Source organism: Erinaceus europaeus, chromosome X (genome assembly GCF_950295315.1).
Source record: "Erinaceus europaeus chromosome X, mEriEur2.1, whole genome shotgun sequence".
Taxonomy (NCBI): domain Eukaryota; kingdom Metazoa; phylum Chordata; class Mammalia; order Eulipotyphla; family Erinaceidae; genus Erinaceus; species Erinaceus europaeus.
Window position 1 is genome coordinate 6,056,264 of NC_080185.1, and position 17,385 is coordinate 6,073,648.

Consider the following 17,385-nt stretch of genomic DNA (forward strand, 5'->3'; position numbering starts at 1 on the left):
ACCTAATTTGGTCAAGGACAATGACTGCATGGTTTTACTCTTATGGGGAATATAGATGGCTAAAGAAAATGAATTTTCAAAAAAAATGAAAGGAAAGGAAAAGAAAAGTAAAAGTATAAGTCCTGGAATATTATGGCAGAAGAGAATATAGTGACAGTTGAATTGTTATGTGGAAAACTGGGAAATGTTATGTGTGTACAAACTATTGTATTTTACTGTCAACTGTAAATCATTAATTTCCCAGTAAAGAAATTTAAGAAATTTCTTTATAGTAAAAGCTGAACCTTTATCTTGGGACCCTATCTTTTTTTTTTTTTTTACAGATGCTAGTGGGCAAGGAAAAGCCAGTTACACTAGACCTATAACCAAATTTTGGCAGGCTACCTATACTTCAGTTCAAAAGGCAGAACTGCAAGCTGTGCTTCAACTGTTACAAGATTATAAAGGATCTGTGAATATTCTAACTGATTCTCAATATGTTACATTTACAGTCCAATATTTTGAAATGGCTGCCACAGTCCCAGGTCCAGAATTACATTATTTATTTATTTATTTATTTATATTTATTTATTGGGGTATTAATGTTTTACATTTGACAGTAAATACAATAGTTTGTACATAACATTTCTCAATTTTCCACATGACAGTACAACCCCCCACTAGGTCCTCTGTCATCCTTTTTGGACCTATATTCTACCCCCATCCACCCCAGAGTTTTTACTTACATTGTTTATTTTTGACTTTACAAAAGAACTCCAAAATCAGACTTACCCAATATTTATTTCACATATTCACTCTCACTCATACTTGCCTAGTCCAATAACTGGGGGTAATGATAACATTGATAATTTGTTAACTGATGTTCTAGAAGATTCAAAATGGCACTTGATTACCCATGTGAATAGTAAAGGGTTATCTAAGAAATATTCTATTACCAAAGAACAAGCAGAGCAAATTCTCCTACCATGTCCAACATATGGACCTATAGCTACACCACCCATGAATGTAGGAGTTAACCCTAGAGAACTATCAGCTAATGAATTATGACAAATGGATGTTACTTATATTACTTCATTTTGGGGAAGTTATCTTTTGTTCATGTACTAATAGCTACCTTCTCTGGTTTCATATGGGCTACACCTTTAGCTGGAGAAGCTACTAGATATGTTATTCAACATTTAATTGAGGCATTTAGAGTGATGGGAAAGCATCAGCATATAAAATAGATAATGGCCCGGCATGTGTATCAAACAAATGCAAGAATTTTTTTTGATAATTGGAACATAAAACATACTACTAGCATTCAACCAATCAAACCCTAAAGAATATGCTCGGGATAAAAAGGGGGCGGGGAAGGAATATGGACTAGTAGAAACCCTAGACAGCAAATACATATGGTCTTATTTACTTTAAATTTTTGGAATTTCACAAGAGATGCTGAAGTCACAGCAGCAGAAAGACACTGGGTTAAGCAATCTAATATATGTGTATATATCAGCCAATATATTGGAAATATGTTAATAATGAATGGGTCCTGGCCCATGTTAATAAATGGGACTGAGGTTTTGCTTGTATCATTCCAGGAACAGGAGAGGTTCACTGGGTTCCCACCAGAAGAATCAAACCTCAGAATTAACAGCCACTCTACCCCCCACACCTCCCGAGAAACAAGATGGGCAGACTCTTCTACCTGGAGCCACCAATAGAACAGCTAAGAGCAATGACAATCAGACTGGCTATCCACAGTAACCAACTCATATTCACATCACTCAATATCATATTATCTGCTAAAACATTTAATGAATCAGATTAGCATAATTTGATAGTACCAAATTTACCCACTTGTTTACAGCCTAAGGTTGTTTTACTCTCTGAGAGGGTACAATGGAAAATCTATAGAGCCCAGATAGGACATATACTTCTGAATACTTCTTCTGGCAAAATTATAGATTTGAGCCCTCTGAAGATCAGCCAAAGCAAAAGGATCATTGACTGATTTGAAATGGCTTAAAATGGATAATCAAACAATACTGACCAAAGCTAAGGTAAACATTGTGTGGTATGGAGTAGGGTTGTCCCACTCCTTATTTAGAGAAAGGTCCAATTCAAAATCCTTTGTGGAAATTATTAGTTGTTTTGGAACCTATGCATGCATGGAAAGATGTGTATACAAAAACAGGGAATGAATCACAATTAAGTGTTACCATTAATTCTACTCAATTTGGAAATGCTTGTGTCTGGCTCCCATATTTATCAGTGATTGGAAGCCCAGAGTGGAATGAGATGAATTACTTTATTTCTTGTAATAATTGTTCTTTCTTTAAAAAAATATTTATTTATCCCCTTTTGTTACCCTTGTTGTTTTATTGTTGTAGTTATTAATGATGTTGTTGTTGTTGGATAGGACAGAGAGAAATGGAGAGAGGAGGGGAAGACAGTGAGGGGGAGAGAAAGATAGACACCTGAAGACCTGCTTCACTGCTTGTGAAGCAACTCCTTTGTAGGTGGGGAGCTGGTGGCTCGAACCAGGATCCTTAAGTCGGGCCCTTGCACTTTATACCAACTGTGCTTAACCCGCTGCACTACTGCCCGGCTCCCAAAAATTGTTCTTATCTGCTTAAGTAATATTATGAACATTGATTCTACACATCAGGACTTGTATACATTGACAGCTAGAACGGGAGTGTGGATTACAGTTCAAATTCATCACTCATGGCAGGCATCACCAGAAATATATATAATTAATAGAGGATTAAGAAAGCTCTTACAAAAATAGACTCCTCTGTGGGCCCCCATAGGACCTTGCCCTCAACTTGGATGAACAACAGTAGAGAATGTTCCATCCTCCTACCTGAGGTAGATGGGTTGATATTGGGGCAACTTGGAATGTTCCTACTCATGACCACAGTATGTGAGCTCAGATCTACAGGAATGCAGAGGTCACATAGGCTCCTCATCTGAATATGGGCCCCAGACCAAATCAAATCGATAGGGTTTACAGTCAACAATAATTATACCCCTTTCCCATATTAGGGAGCTACTCTTTACCCTGATCCAGCTTTCTGATCCTTTTCCAGCCATGACTTCATCTCCCCAGACAATAATTTGGCTCCACCTGCATATCAGATTTCAAGCTCAGGAAAAAAAAACAACAGTATAGCCACAGGCCCTTTGGAATATAACTAAAATATGCCTATAGCTATCTACAAAATGGAGAACCCCCCCCAACACTTCATCTGCACTATTCCAGCCTTTAGGTCCATGATTGTTCAACAATTTGTTTGGCTTTGTATGTTAACTCTCTTTTCAGCCACTAGGTTCCAGATGCTAGCATGAAGCCGACTAGAATTCCCTGGACAGAGAATCACATCAATATGTTCTGGAGCTCTGCTTCCCCAGAGCCCTGCCCCACTAGGGAAAGAGAGAGGCAGGCTGGGAGCATGGATCAACTAGTCAACACCCATGTTCAGGGGGGAAGTAATTACAGAAGCCAGACCTTCCACCTTCTGCATCCCACAATGACCTTGGGTCCATACTCCCAGAGGGATAAATAATAGGAAAACTATCAGAGGAGGGGATGAGATACAGATTGCTGGTGGTGGGAATTGTGTGGAGTTGTACCCCACTTATCCTATGGTTTTGTCAATGTTTCATTTTTATAAATAAAAAAATTTTAAAAAAGAATAGGGATGGGTCACAGTCTTTTGGTGGTGGGAATGGTGTTTATGTACACTTCTAGCAAAATGTAGACACATAAATCACTAGTTAATTAATACGATAGGGGGAAAATCAATTGTGTGTCTCAAAGTTTTTCAAAACACAAACTGAATCTTTTTAATATATAGGCTGTGTATTTGATACGCAGACTCTCTCAAAAGCCTAGACTAAGTAGATCAGAAGCATCCAACAGCACAGCTATACACAAGATACTGGGTACTGTACAGCAAACCCTAACAAAAGGAATTTTCAAAGTTAACCCAATTATCAAATAATGTGATGATAACATTAACTATCGATTGTCTTTTTGAACCCTAAGACAGCAGGAACCTCACATCTCCACTATAGAGCCTCTACTTCCCCCAGTCCTGGAACCCTTGGATAGGGCCCACTTTCCCGTATGCCTCTCCTAATTCATATCAAATAATATTGCATCTGCCGATCACAACCTAACCAACACAATGATTGCCACCTCAACATGCTTCACTTCAGACTGTGTCCAGAGACTTCACGTGTGGAATGACAACCCTTCAGCTTCATTACTTGGGTGAGACCTTTCCTTTCATAGTATACTCTAATTCCATCTCAGGTGGTTCACTTTCTAACAAAGTCCCAAAACCTAGATATATACCAGTTTCTGTGAGAGAGAGCATATGTTCACACGTATCCATAAACTACTGAAAAATATATACCTGAAAGCAGAAGTACACTAGAATTTTCAGTGAGTACCTCCCTAACACTTCCTCTCCACTATTCCAAGCTTTGGGTCCATGATTGCTCAACAATTTATTTGGCTTCATATGTTAACTCTCTTTTCAATCACCAGGTTCCAGATGCCATCAGGATGCTGGCCAGGCTTCCCTGGATTGGAGACCCCACCAATGTGTCCTGGAGCTCAGCTTCCCCAGAGACACACCCTACTAGGGAAAGAGAGAGGCAGACTGGGAGTATGGACTGACCAGTCAATGCCCATGTTCAGCGGGGAAGCAATTACAGAAGCCAGACCTTCTACCTTCTGCAACCCACAATGATCCTGGGTCCATGCTCCCAGAGGGATGGAGAATGGGAAAGCTATCAGGGGAGGGGATGGGATATGGAGATTGGGTGGTGGGAATTGTGTGGAGTTGTACCTCTCCTACCCTATGGTTTTGTTAATTAATCCTTTCTTAAATAAAAAATAAATAAATAAATAAACAAATAAAAAGAATAGGAAAACTATTTTGGGAGGGAATGGAATACAGAATTCTGATGGTGGGCATTTTGTGGAGTTGTACCCCTCTTATCCTATGGTTTTTGTGAGTGTTTTCTTTTTATAAATAAAAATTATATTAAAAATTTAAAAGAAAGTAAGCTGTTACACAGGACAAGAAGTTTTCTTGGCCTACTAGTTGCTGCTATAATGGGCATTATAGCTTTTGCTGCTGCAACGACTACAGCAGGAGTATATTTGCATCAAACAATACAAACTACTGAATCTGTGCAAGAGTGGCATAAAATTACAGTTACAGAAATCAGACCTTTCACTTTCTGTACCCTGTAATTATCTTGGGCCCATGCTCCCAGAGGGATAAGGAATAGGAAAGCTTCCAATGGAAGGGTTGGGATGCGGAACTCTCTTGGTGGGAACTGTGTGGAATTGTGTCATACAGTCTTGTCAGTCATTATAAAATCAGTTTTTTAAAAAAAGATACTGGAGGGGGCTGCACTTGTCTCAGCTCAGCTGTGCTAGAGGGTCTTCTGCTAAGAGAATGCTTTCATATGTTCTCAGCCAGACACCACAGCTCCTTGCTAAGTATAAGTGTTTTTGTCACATGGCAACAAGCTTCCCCCAGAGTGAGACTAAAGTTCAATGAGTTGTATATCTATAATTCATATAATCCCCCATATCTACAATCAATAAATACATTCAGAAATAAAATTTCAGATAATTTATGGGCATTACAAAGAGAGATAGATAGTCAACTGTCCCATCAAGCTGCAGGTTTACAACAAGCTGTGGTTATCTTAGAAGATAAAATAATGAGTTTACAAAAACAAGAATGAAATGTAATTGGAATATTACCTAATTCTGTTTGACTCCTAAAATATGTACTAGCACTATGGTTCCTTGGGAAAATGTACGGAGACAGTTAATGAGTCACGGAAGAACTAGAAGAATACAAGAACTACAAGATGAAATTTTGGCCACATTTACCAACAATCTAAAAAAGGTCTAGCCCAGTTGAATACAGTAAGACAGTTAAAAATGGGGCCAGGTGGTGGCGCACCTGGTTGAATGCACATATTACAAAGTGCAAGTGCCCAGGTTCAAGTTCCTGGTCCCCACCTGCAGGGGGAAAGCTTCGTGAGTGGTGAAGCAGTGTTACAGATGTCTCTCTGTCTCTGTTCTTCTGTATCTCCTCTTTCCCTCTTGATTTCTGGCTGTCTCTATCCAATAAATAAAGATAATACAACTTTTTAAAAAGACCCTTAAAATATTTGGAGGGATAGAGAGTGGGAAAGCTATCAGGGGAGGGGGTGGGATATGGATATTGGGTGATGGGAATTGTGTGGAGTTGTACCCCTCCTACCCTATGGTTTTGCTAATTTATCCTTCTTAAATAAAAAATAAATTAAAAAAATATTTGGAGAATCTACAATTGCTGTTGTGATATTTTTAATTATGGTTTTTCTATTCTGTATAGTCTGGAACAAAAGAAGATAAATTATGAACTCTGTGAAGTATCAAAAAGCCACTTTTGCCATACTGCTTGGAAGAATGGAAGAAAAACAAAAAGGGGTAATGTGGGAAAAACACAGCACCTTTAGTGCTGTTGACCTAAACTGGCTCTTTTCTCAATGATTGAAAAACTCAGAACAATAGGTTCATGGTGTTCTACAAACAGACATCCCTCTCAGAAGGTAAACCTCACAGAGAATGAACTTTACTGGCCATCTGGAGGCAAGCCAAGGATGCCTACCTGTTCTGGGAAAGGTCCTTGAGAGCAGAGACAATCAAGGTTGATCATAAGCAGAAGTTACTTATAAGATTTAACTTAAAAAGGTATTGTTATGATTAAAGGTCACTTCATGCTTCTTTGTCACAATCTTGCTCTTTATAAGATGTGGCAAAATCCAATAAAGTGCCTTCAGTCCTAAAGACTGTTGGTCCTCCACTGACTGGCATTTCATGTTCATTCCTGGTGTCTCCTCCCTCGTCAGACCAAGAAACAGAGAACAACCCAACAATGTTACACATGTACAAACTACTGTATTTTACTGTTGACTGTGAATAATCCTCCAAATAAAGGGGGAAAAAGAAGTCATGGCTCTTAGTCATGGTTCATGGGGCCTGTGACTATGGTAATTTTTGCTCGCACTTGATAGCTAACATGAAGGTAAACTAAATATATTGCCTGGGGAGATGGTGTTAAGAGTTGAGAGTAGGGCTAGAAAGCTGAATTGGGGCAGAGAGTAGTTGCTCCCAAAGTTGCAGAAAGTATATAATCACAGTTAACTGTTTACCCCACCAGTATGACCTATGGCCTATATATAGTCCTATTTAGCACAAAAGCCCCTGTAATCTCTAAATCCCTCTAAGTCTGAGTTCATAGTCCATAGTTACATCTGGGAACATGCTAGGCTGCACTGACTTCAGGACCAGCCTTCTTCAAGTGGCATCATAGCACGACTCCTTTGGAGAGTGGGGCAGTCCCTACCATAACTACTTTATAGTGAGGGTAAGATCTTGGAGAGGGCCACAAGAGGGTTTGTGATCATATTCCTGATGGAAATGACCAGTGATGGTGGAGATAGGTGACTATTTGAGGTCTAGATCTGTCATATCTAGGTGAGGATCCCAGCATTCCCTCACTAGGGCATCAGATGATGGGGTGGGCTAGTATTCACTAAAAAAACTACCAATCAGTGAGCCAGTCTTTTGCCCTTATCTGGCTTTTGTAGTCCTTTCTTTATCCGACTTGCTTAAACTTTCTCCCCATTGTCAAATCATTGAGTGCCATTTTTTGAATTCAAACAGGTATTGTTTGGGTTTATGGGGTGTGGATTTAAGGTAGGGAAGGAATAGACCAAGGCTTTAAGTGGGACCTAAGTTAACCTTAAGTTTTATTGCAGTTTACTTGTTTGATGATTCTAATATAGACTGTAGTACAGACAATAATTGTTTTTTAATTGGCATACATATATACATACTTTTTATCAATATTATCTCTTGGCTAATTGACAATAATGCTGTTAACTGTCAGAAGAGATAAGAATATATCTCTTACTTTTTTCTGTGCAGTCAATTGAGTAGATAGAGGGGAGACTCCCATGAGGCAGGCTATGGACTAACAGCTAACAGCAAATACATCCCTCCCCACAAAAACAACAACAAATACTGACAACTATGAAATCAATGAACGTCACTGGACTGCAGCTGGGACATCCACAGGCAATTCTGTGAGTAGATGGGGTGAGAGGGGGCACAGGACTGAAGCCAAGCACCTGGACGTTGGGACCTCTGGCAACATTTTGTCTATGAACAACAGCAGTCAAGGTTCCACAGGGTGCTGACTGTGATGGGGCAGGGGAGGGGGGTTTGAGGAGGGCTTCTGAGCTTTGTCCCATGGCCTTGGCAGTGACATTCTGCTGAACTGATGGTGAGACCACAACACAATAGCAGGGGTGTTTTCCAGACCAGTTTGGCCTGCCTTCCCAAACTGAGGAAGGCATTCAGAAGATCATTTGTGACAGCTGGCAGCCATAAGGCAATAGGTGGCAGCTGAAGATACTATGGTAAACCGAGCCCTACTTCATCAAACACAACTGCCACCTAGTAGCAAATCCCAGTGACTCGAACTCAGACTGAAATCTTGAGTAGATAAGAGTGATTGAGGAAAGTATAGCATAGGAGAGGAGGGTGTCTAGGCCTAACTAGTCAACATTAGAGTATTTATGATGTCTTCTATAGGTCTTTCCACATGGTCGCTGAGCTTACTAGGTAGACTGTGTCTAATCACAGGCTGCTAGTGAGCACTTTAACTTTGAGGTATGTAGTTGCCCCTAACTTCCGGTTCCATGTTGCCCTGGTCTAGTTACCTAGAGTCTCTAACCTTGTTAGGGAGTGCAGCGTTTGAAATGGGACTCAGTAGTCCTGTGTGTTAGGAAAAGTCTCAGCAGATTACTGGAGTTGGAAGGTGAACGTCTCAGGTTTGGTGGCTCTGGATACAGGCCTAGGCAAAACATGGCACAGTGGCACTGGTAGCACGGACTTGGTTGAGGTCATCACAGGCAGTATCACAGAGTAGGGGATCAGAGGAGAAGCCTCAAAAAATACGAGCAAAGTCCCAGAGGTTCCAAGACTGGGAGAAATACAGAAGTTAAAGAGAATGAGGATGGTTCCTTGCCATCGTAAGAGCTTAAGAAGGCAATAGATAATTGTAATTATTACCAAGTTACTTGTGAGCTTGGTTTACTTTGCAAGTGCCATGGTTAGGATTTATTGTGCCATACAAGATCTCACCATGATTTGTGTCATTTAATGCTGTCTACTACTAACGGTATGTTAGATACTGACAGGAGCAGTTGATTCTGATCGATATGGTTGAAGATTGTATGTAGCTTAGTATTTGAAGAAAAAAGTTATTATTAGAAATGCTTTAACTATTTAAGCCCAGCACCAGAATTCAATCACTTTACCAATGTGAAACATTCATAGCTTAGAGTAAAGGAATATATACTCAGAACTGAAATCTAGGCATTCAAAGACCTTGAGACATCCAATCTATTCCTCCCCCGACATACTGATAAATACTGACTTATAATAATAGGAGTACAGTTTAACACCAGTCCCACCACCAAAGGTCTGTGTTCACACCCCCCAACCCCCTACTTTGGACATGACAGTCCACTGTCCACCCAGAGTCTTTTACTCTGGTGCAATGCTCCAAACACAGTTCAAGTTCTGCTTTTTTGTGTGTTTCTCTTTCTGTTCTCAGTTCTCAACTTCTGTCTATGAGTGGGGTCATCCCATACTAATCCTTCTCTTTCTGGCCTATCTCACTTAACATGATTCCTTCAAGTTCCATCTAAGATGAGGTGAAGAAAGTGAATTCACCATTTTAAGTAGCTGAGTCGAGTCATGTTTCCTTGAGTATATATACCACAACTTAAAAAAAAAAAAAACTTTATTGGGGGATTAATGTTTTACATTCGACAGTAAATTCAAGAGTTTGTACATGCATAACATTTCTCAGTTTTCCACATAACAGTACAACCCCCACTAGGTCCTCTGTCATCCTTTTTGGACCTGAACCTTTTGGACCAGAGTCTTTTACTTTGGTGCAATACATCAACTCCAGTTACCACAACTTTCTGAGCCACTCATCTGCTGTTGGACACCTGGGTTGCTTCCAGGTCTTGGCTACTATAAGTTGTGCTGCCATAAATATACTTGTATACATATCATCTTGCATGGGCATGATTTGAATATATCCCCAGGAGGGGGAGTTGCTACATCATAATGTAGGTCCATTTCTAGCCTTGTGAGAGTTCTCCAGACTGCTCCCCACAGGGTTTGGACCAACTTACATTCCTTCCAGCAGTGCAGGAGCCTTCCTTTGCCCCTGAAACCTCGCCATCATTTGTTGTTACTATGGTTTCATATGTATGATGAATGCTCACAGGGGTGAAGTGGTATCTCATTGTTGTCTTTATTTGCATTTCTCTGTTAATCTGTTTTTTGCTTCACATTGGTTTCGCTCCCCGTCCACCAGGAGAATTGGTTTGGCCCTTGCTAGTTTGGCGCCTCTCTTTCTCCCCGCCCCCTATGCTAGGTAGTTCCAGAGTTCTTGGCCGGCAGGGGAGAAGAAGAAGAAGGATGCAGGGCAGATCTGTGTGGTGATTAGTTTAAGGGTCTCTCTCTCTCTGCCACCAGAGCAGAAAGACAGGAGAGCACATGTTTGCCCGCTCATGGATATAGCTTCTCTGCCCAGCCGTGTGTCTCTGGTCGTCTCTGACTACTGCCGCAAAGCTAGCCCGGCCTGCTGGAGCCCCAAACTTTAATGACATTAATCAATGACTCAAAGCATTTTTCTTGTCTTAATTGTTATTAGTGATTTAATAATGATTAACAAGATTTTAAGATAGATAGCAGGGGTACAATTAATTCCACACAATTCCCACCACCAGATTTCTGTGTCCCATCCCCTCCATTGGAAACTTCCCTATTCTTTACCCCTCTGGGAATTTGGACCAAAATTCTTTTTCTAAATTTTTTTTTTATTTTTAATTTAATTTTATATTTATTTATTCCCTTTTGTTGCCCTTGTTGTTTTATTGTTGTAATTATTGATGTCGTGGTTGTTGGATAGGACAGAGAGAAATGGAGAGAGGAGGGGAAGACAGAGAGGGAGAGAGAAAGATAGACACCTGCAGACCTGCTTCCCGCCTGTGAAGCGACTCCCCTGCAGGTGGGGAGCCAGGGCTCGAACTGGGATCCTTATGCCGGTCCTTTAGCTTTGTGCCACTTGTACTTAACCTGCTGAGCTACAGCCCGACTCCCCACCAAAATTCTTTAATGGGTGCAGAAGGTGGTAGGTCTGGCTTCAGTAATTGCCTCTACATTGAACATGTGCTTTGGCAGGTGGATTCAGACCCCCAGCCTGTTTCTATCTTTCCCTAGTGGGGTAGGGCTCTGGAGAGGTGAGGCATCCACACACATTGGTGTGGACCTCTGCCCAGGGAAATCAGCATGCCAGTGTCTGCAACTTGATGGTTGAAAGGTGTGAGGATATAAAGAAGAAAATTATTCAATAAACAGGGTCCCAAAGGTAGTTAACAGAGCGAATGATATTAGGGGTCTTCACGTGGGAATAAGCTAGGAAGTCTACTTTAGGTATGTTCCATGGGGCCCATGAATTGAGAAATTTTTGCCTGAGCCCAAGAGCTAAGGTGAAGGTGAACTAAAAGTATTGTCTGGGAGGATGGTGTCAGAGTTCATACTAGGACTAGAAAGCTGGATCAGAGCAAAGAGGATGGAGCATGTTTCTCATTTGTCTGTTAGCATTTTGGATCTCTTCTGTGGCGTGAATATTCTGTTTGTATCCTCTCCTCATCTTTGAATGGGGTCTTTAGTTGTGTTTTTTTGTTGTTGTTGTTTTTGTGGCCATGTCTGATGAGCTCTCTATATATTTTGGTTATTACTAGCCTTTTGCCAGATTATGGTATGTAAAGATCTTCTCCCACTCTGTAAGCACTCTCTTTCTTTGGGTGGTGGTTTCTTGACTATGCAGAAGCATTTCAATTTCTTTCCCTCTCTATCTTCCCTTCCCAACTCAAATTCTGTTATAGCAAACAAAATCATTAAAAAAAATAAAATATAAATCTGAGTTGTGACAATGATCCATGACTGTCCGATTTACTAGAAATCAAAAACTGTGCCCTTTTATGAGTGGACTTAATGGTGTGAAAATGACACAGCAACAATATTTTTTCAAGTAAGATTATGCCATCCCTGGATGTTTCAACTTCCCTGATTGTCCAAACTGAACCTGTGTGACAATTCTTCAGTCATCATTTGTGCAGAGCTGAGTCAGGGACCCAGGGCTCTGCCTGGTGCAATATTGCTCAGCCACCTCCCTGACCCAATTTTTGGACAAGAAGAGAAAGCATCCATCATCGGGTTCCACCCACCTTTGTATTGGGGGGGGGGAGCGCACTATATGACCCACATGGCAGACCCTGGCACTGCGTGGTGCATGACTTAGTGTTGAGAGCTCCTGGCATTCTGTTTCAAGTGCTCTGGAAAGATCTAGCCTTTTTTCCCTTCAGGAGACCCTGGAAGAAGATAGAAGGAGACACATGAGGGAGAGGGAGAGGGAGAGGGAGAGGGAGAGGGAGAGGGAGAGGGAGAGGGAGAGGGAGAGGGAGAGGGAGAGGGAGAGGAGAGAGTTCTACAGTACTGCTTTACTGCTTGAGAAGCTCCTACCTCCCATACCCACTGGTGGGGACCAAAGCAGTGAACCCAGGTCCTTCTAATGGTAACCTGTGCACTAAATGAGGTATGCTATCACCCAGTTCCTGAAATGAAATTATTCTTCATTAATACAAAAATATCCAGTCTCAGAGATATTTTATTTTATAGAGGTGAATCCTGCTCATCCTAAGGTCCTCACTAATAACTCAGGGCCACCAGAGAGCAGAGCCTCACTGGGTCGAGAGAAGCCCACCAGTGGTCAGCCTTCTAGATCACTGGAATGACATTTCTCTATTCTTTTTATTTGAATTATTTATACACTGGATAGAGACAGAAAAAGAGAGGGTAGGAGGAGAGAGAAAGATAGATAGAGAGAGAGAGAGAGAGAGACTACCTGTAGTACTTGAAAAATGTGTAATAATGTGTGCTAAGCTTGGTGTTCAACCACCCAGCCCTTAAAGTGAAATTATCCTTCAAAAATATCCAGACACAGGCCTTTTTTTATTATTTTATTTTTTGAAATACAAGAAAACAACAGCAGGGACTGAATTCCCTGCTTTATCTTACATCTCCATGTGTTGACTGTATTTACAGCAACTTTTTTTCAACACTGCCAGGCAATATCCAATCCAGTGTCAACAATCCAGCTCTAAATCACAAATCAATATGGTGGTTTTTACAATGTGCTTTACAAAACAGCATCTTCATCTAGAACTGGGTGAATGTAACTGTGTGATGAGGCTTAGCACACACACTCTGAATCAAAAATAAAGAAACCACATTTTCTAAATAAAAGGAACCTCTGAAAACACCTAGAGGAATACTGCCCCCACACTCAGTGCCCTGGGACTAAGACAACTAAAGACACTGTGACCCCATTGGTGGCCCTGTGGTGGCCGCCCTGGGCTGGACCTGCACGCTGGCTGGGAGCCTACTCCTCCTCGCTATAGCTCTGATAGGGGTAGAGGAAGGACGTGGGCTCAGTGCTGCTGACCTTGAGCCAGAGCAGGAGTCTGAGTTTGCAGACTTCGTGGTGGGCACGGGGGCCCCAGTGGAAGTGGTAGTGTGCAGGCCAAGAGCCCGGCACATGCTGGTACACCAAGTACTGCTCAAGCACCCACTCCTGGGTGAGGAGCTCCCAGGGGTCCCCAAAGAGGAAGTGATCCCCACAGGCATAGATGCCCATCATCGCCAGTGCTTCCCAGACAGCCTCCTCGGGGGCACAGTCGCCATGCAGGAGGATGAGCCCGAGGACCATGAGCAGCAGCCCAGTCTTGGGCACGCTCTGCTCGGGCCCCAGCATGCCATCGTAGCTGAGCCCCAGGGCGATGGCCAGGTCATAGCTCTGGGCCTGGGGGTCGGCCTCCCGCACCTCAATGCCGAAGACCACCTGCATGCACTCACAGGCTTTGGCAAAGACAGTGGGGAAGAGCTGCTGCTGCCCAGGGAAGAGCCTGCTCAGGATCTCGGCCTTAGTGGTGGGCTCCCTGGAGCGGTACTTCTGGAGCAAGAAGGCCACCACGGTGGCCACCAGCCTGCTGGGCACCTCCTCGAGGGGGGCCTGGGCTGCTGCCTCCTCCTGTGGGGGTGCCACCCCCTGTTCTCCTAGGCTGCGAGTGCTGGACTCTGCACCCTGGGCTGACACAGCACCCTCCATGGCCCCAAGGGAGACCCCACCTGCACCCTGCTCCCCTGGGATGCCTGAGCTGGGCTCTGTACCCTGAACTAACATGGCACTCTCCTCCATGCCATCGGGAGGGACTCCTCCTGCCTCATACTCAGGGGCCTCAGGCACCAGGACAGACTGTGGGAGAGATGAGGAGGCAGAGGAGGAGGAGAGGTGCTCTGCCTCCTGATGCTCATCCAAGGGGGGCTGCCACCCCTGGGGGCCCTGGGCCTCCCTGAACATCTCAAAGTCTTCTTCCAGCTTGCAGAGGACACACTGGCTCAACTGGAACATCAGGACGGGGGCAGGGAGCACAATTCCAGTGCAGGTGGCTGATGTCACTCTGAGACCTGGAGGGAGAGCAAGTGTGAACAGCTGTGTTTACAGGCCACTTGGGCTGCTCCTGACAGAGGGGACTCATCACTGTCTTCTGCGGTACAGGCACACTCCACAGGCTCAGTCCTCCTGGGAAGATGTCCCCTAAGAGCTATTGGAGGGAAGGGACAGGGCTGCTCAAGGCCTCACGGGGTGGGGGGAGGGGTGGTGGTGGTGGTGGTAACTGAAGATCCAGGGTCCTGCCTGTCATTCTGTATGGAGAACCCTGGGCACAGTCTGGAGCCCTCACCTGCCTCTTTTGATGGGTCCTGGGCCTCCTCTGTGCTGTCACCAGAAGGTGAGTCTCAGGGATCACTGTGACCTCCCAGTTCCTGAAGCACCTGTGAAGAGAAAGGAGAAATGCCTCCTGGGTGTTGTTCTGACAGAAAGGGTGGGCAGAGTTCCTGGGGCCCCCTCTGTCCTGGATTGGGGAGCCCCTCACAGCCTCTGGAACCCATGCCTGTGCTGGCCAGGTCCAGAGGTGCTGGAGGTCACCTCCTGAGGTACCTCAACTTACAAGTCCTACCCCCCGCCATGGTCTAACACCCCGTCAGAGCCAGCCACTCCTCATAGTCTGATATCTGAGGGCAGCCCTCACCCCAGGTGCCTGCCTTCCTCCTTGCTCCCTCCTGGGCAGAAGTCCCCTATGAGCCAGAGGAGGGAAGCCACAGGGCTGCTCAGGGCCTCACAGAGGAGTGGGATGCTGGGGGCTGAGAGTCCCACCTGCCTTCAGTATGCGGAGCCCTGGGCACAGTTGGGAGCCCCTCACCTGACTCTCTGGATGGGTCTGGGTCCTCCTCTGCACTCTCAACTGAAGGTGAGTCCCAGGCAGTGTTGCCACCTCCCAGTTCTCAGAGCACCTGGAATGAGAAAGGAGGAATAGCTTATGGGTCCCCGTCCTGAAGGAAGGGTGCACAGCATCGCTGGGGTCCTTTTGATCTGGAGTGGGGCAGCCCCTTACACTCCTAGAGCCCACCCCTGGGTTGGCTTGGTCAGGAGAGGCTATAGGAGGCCAGTGTCCTGGGACTCACCACCTGTATGCTTCCCCCACCCCCCCAAGCTCACACTTGCCAGGCACCTCATGGCCTGGCACCCCCTGGGGACCAGACATCTCATGGTCTAACAAAAAACCTCCTTATGGCCTTATACCCCCTCATGCCCAGCGCTCATGGTCTCACTCCCCTCAGGCTCAGACCCCCTATGGTCTAACACTCCCTCAGGCCAGCCCCCCATGGTCTGACACAACCCCCTTAGTTGGATACCCCTCAGTGCCAGCCTCCTCATGGTCTGACAGCCCTCAGAACCAGCACCCCATGCTCTGACACCCCCACAGCTGTGTGCTTACCCTAGGTGCCCTTCTTCCTGCCTGCTGCTATTCAGGGCTGAGCAGGGGACAGCCAGGCACTCTGATCCCTGGGGGTGGGGGTGGGGTGACAGCTATACCAGACTGTGAAGATACTGGCACCCAGCAGTGCTGCTGTGTCTCCCCAGTTCTGCCTGGAGGGGGCGGCGGTCTCCCTGGGGCCCCTCCCCCAGCCCCACCTCCATGTTTGAGGCGCTTTTGAAGGGCCTCAGTCCCACCTCAACGTGCTCCCTCTCTGACACAGAGGCCCAGCTCCTCATTCCCAGCCAGTGTCCTTCTCTAGAAGCCCCTCCACTCCCAGTCTGGGAGCTGGGGTGTGAGTGCTAGGTTAGGGTACTCTCCTCCCATGGTCTGACCCGCAAGGACGGGCCCCCATAGTCTGACACCCCAGGTGCCCTTCTTCCTGCCCTCTCACTCCTGGGCTGAACAAGGGACATCCAAGATGTCCGCACCCTGGGGGGGGGGTAGGGGGAACTGTACCACAGCTGTGGGCTGAACCCTGCCCCCTCTGGTGCCCAGCCGGGCTGGTCCTGCTCCCCAGTCTTGTCTGGGGAGGCGCTCTGGTGCCCCCCAACCCCCACTACACCTCCAATATGAGGCTTTTTTGGGGGGGGGTTTGCCGTCCCACCTTACCCCTCACCCTGACGCCAGGAGGGTCCTGTGCCCCCCTTTCCTGTTCAGAGACCCCGCTGCTCCTCCTGAGGCCCCCACCCCTCCCTGGAATGACGATGAAGAACTAGGGATCTTCCAGGTCTGGGAGTAGGAGTGTTGGGGGGGTACTAGGTTAGAAGTGCAGGGTCTTCACCGTGACCCCTCAGAGGCCCTGCTCCTGCTCCTTCTCCCGAGCCCCCAACATCTCAGACCCCACGAAAGGGGGGGCGCCGCGGCCCCCCCCCCCAGTCTGAGAACAGCAGTGGCCTCTGAGGGAGCCTCTCAGTTTTGGGGTGCAGGTCCCTCAATCCTCCTCCCTTGGGGAACCTCACGGTGACTCCCATGGCACCCACACCCCCCGTGGGCCTGCGGCCTCTGAGAGACCCCTCAGTTTGGGGGTGCGGGCCCCAGAGAGCACCCCTCGACTCCCGGAACCCGGGCGGCCCCTGCCCACCCCGCGGCCTTCAGCCCGCCCCTGACCCCCGAGATCTGAGAGAGGGAAGCCGAGGGGCGCCGCACCCGGACAATCCCGCAGGGACCCTCAGAGGTTTCGGGGGACGCCGGGCGGCTCCTCAGGCCGTTCTGGCGTCTGGACCCCGACTCCGGGAAGGCGCCCCACCTCTCACACCACCCCGCGGCCCTCAGCTCGCCTCTGAC

The 17,385-nt window shown here is 45.8% G+C and overlaps 2 protein-coding genes across 2 annotated transcripts in view; one reads left to right on the forward strand and one right to left on the reverse strand.

The window, feature by feature from the left end:
* LOC132532430 (melanoma-associated antigen 10-like) overlaps positions 1 to 17,385 on the forward strand; it is a 220,974-nt gene that overhangs the window by 199,655 nt on the left and 3,934 nt on the right. The window lies entirely within an intron of this gene.
* On the reverse strand, positions 13,179 to 16,128 carry LOC103128382 (melanoma-associated antigen 10-like). Its single transcript, XM_060183357.1, has 4 exons — positions 16,060 to 16,128; positions 15,484 to 15,574; positions 14,965 to 15,055; positions 13,179 to 14,689 (listed from the first exon to the last, which is right to left on the reverse strand). Exon 4 carries the CDS (start codon positions 14,631 to 14,633, stop codon positions 13,605 to 13,607), a length of 1,029 nt encoding a protein of 342 aa, XP_060039340.1. The 5' UTR covers positions 14,634 to 14,689; positions 14,965 to 15,055; positions 15,484 to 15,574; positions 16,060 to 16,128; the 3' UTR covers positions 13,179 to 13,604.

Bases quoted from the DNA above. Each gene is read 5' to 3' on its own strand.
- LOC103128382 (XM_060183357.1), bottom strand. From the start codon at position 14,633: ATGTTCCAGTTGAGCCAGTGTGTCCTCTGCAAGCTGGAAGAAGACTTT.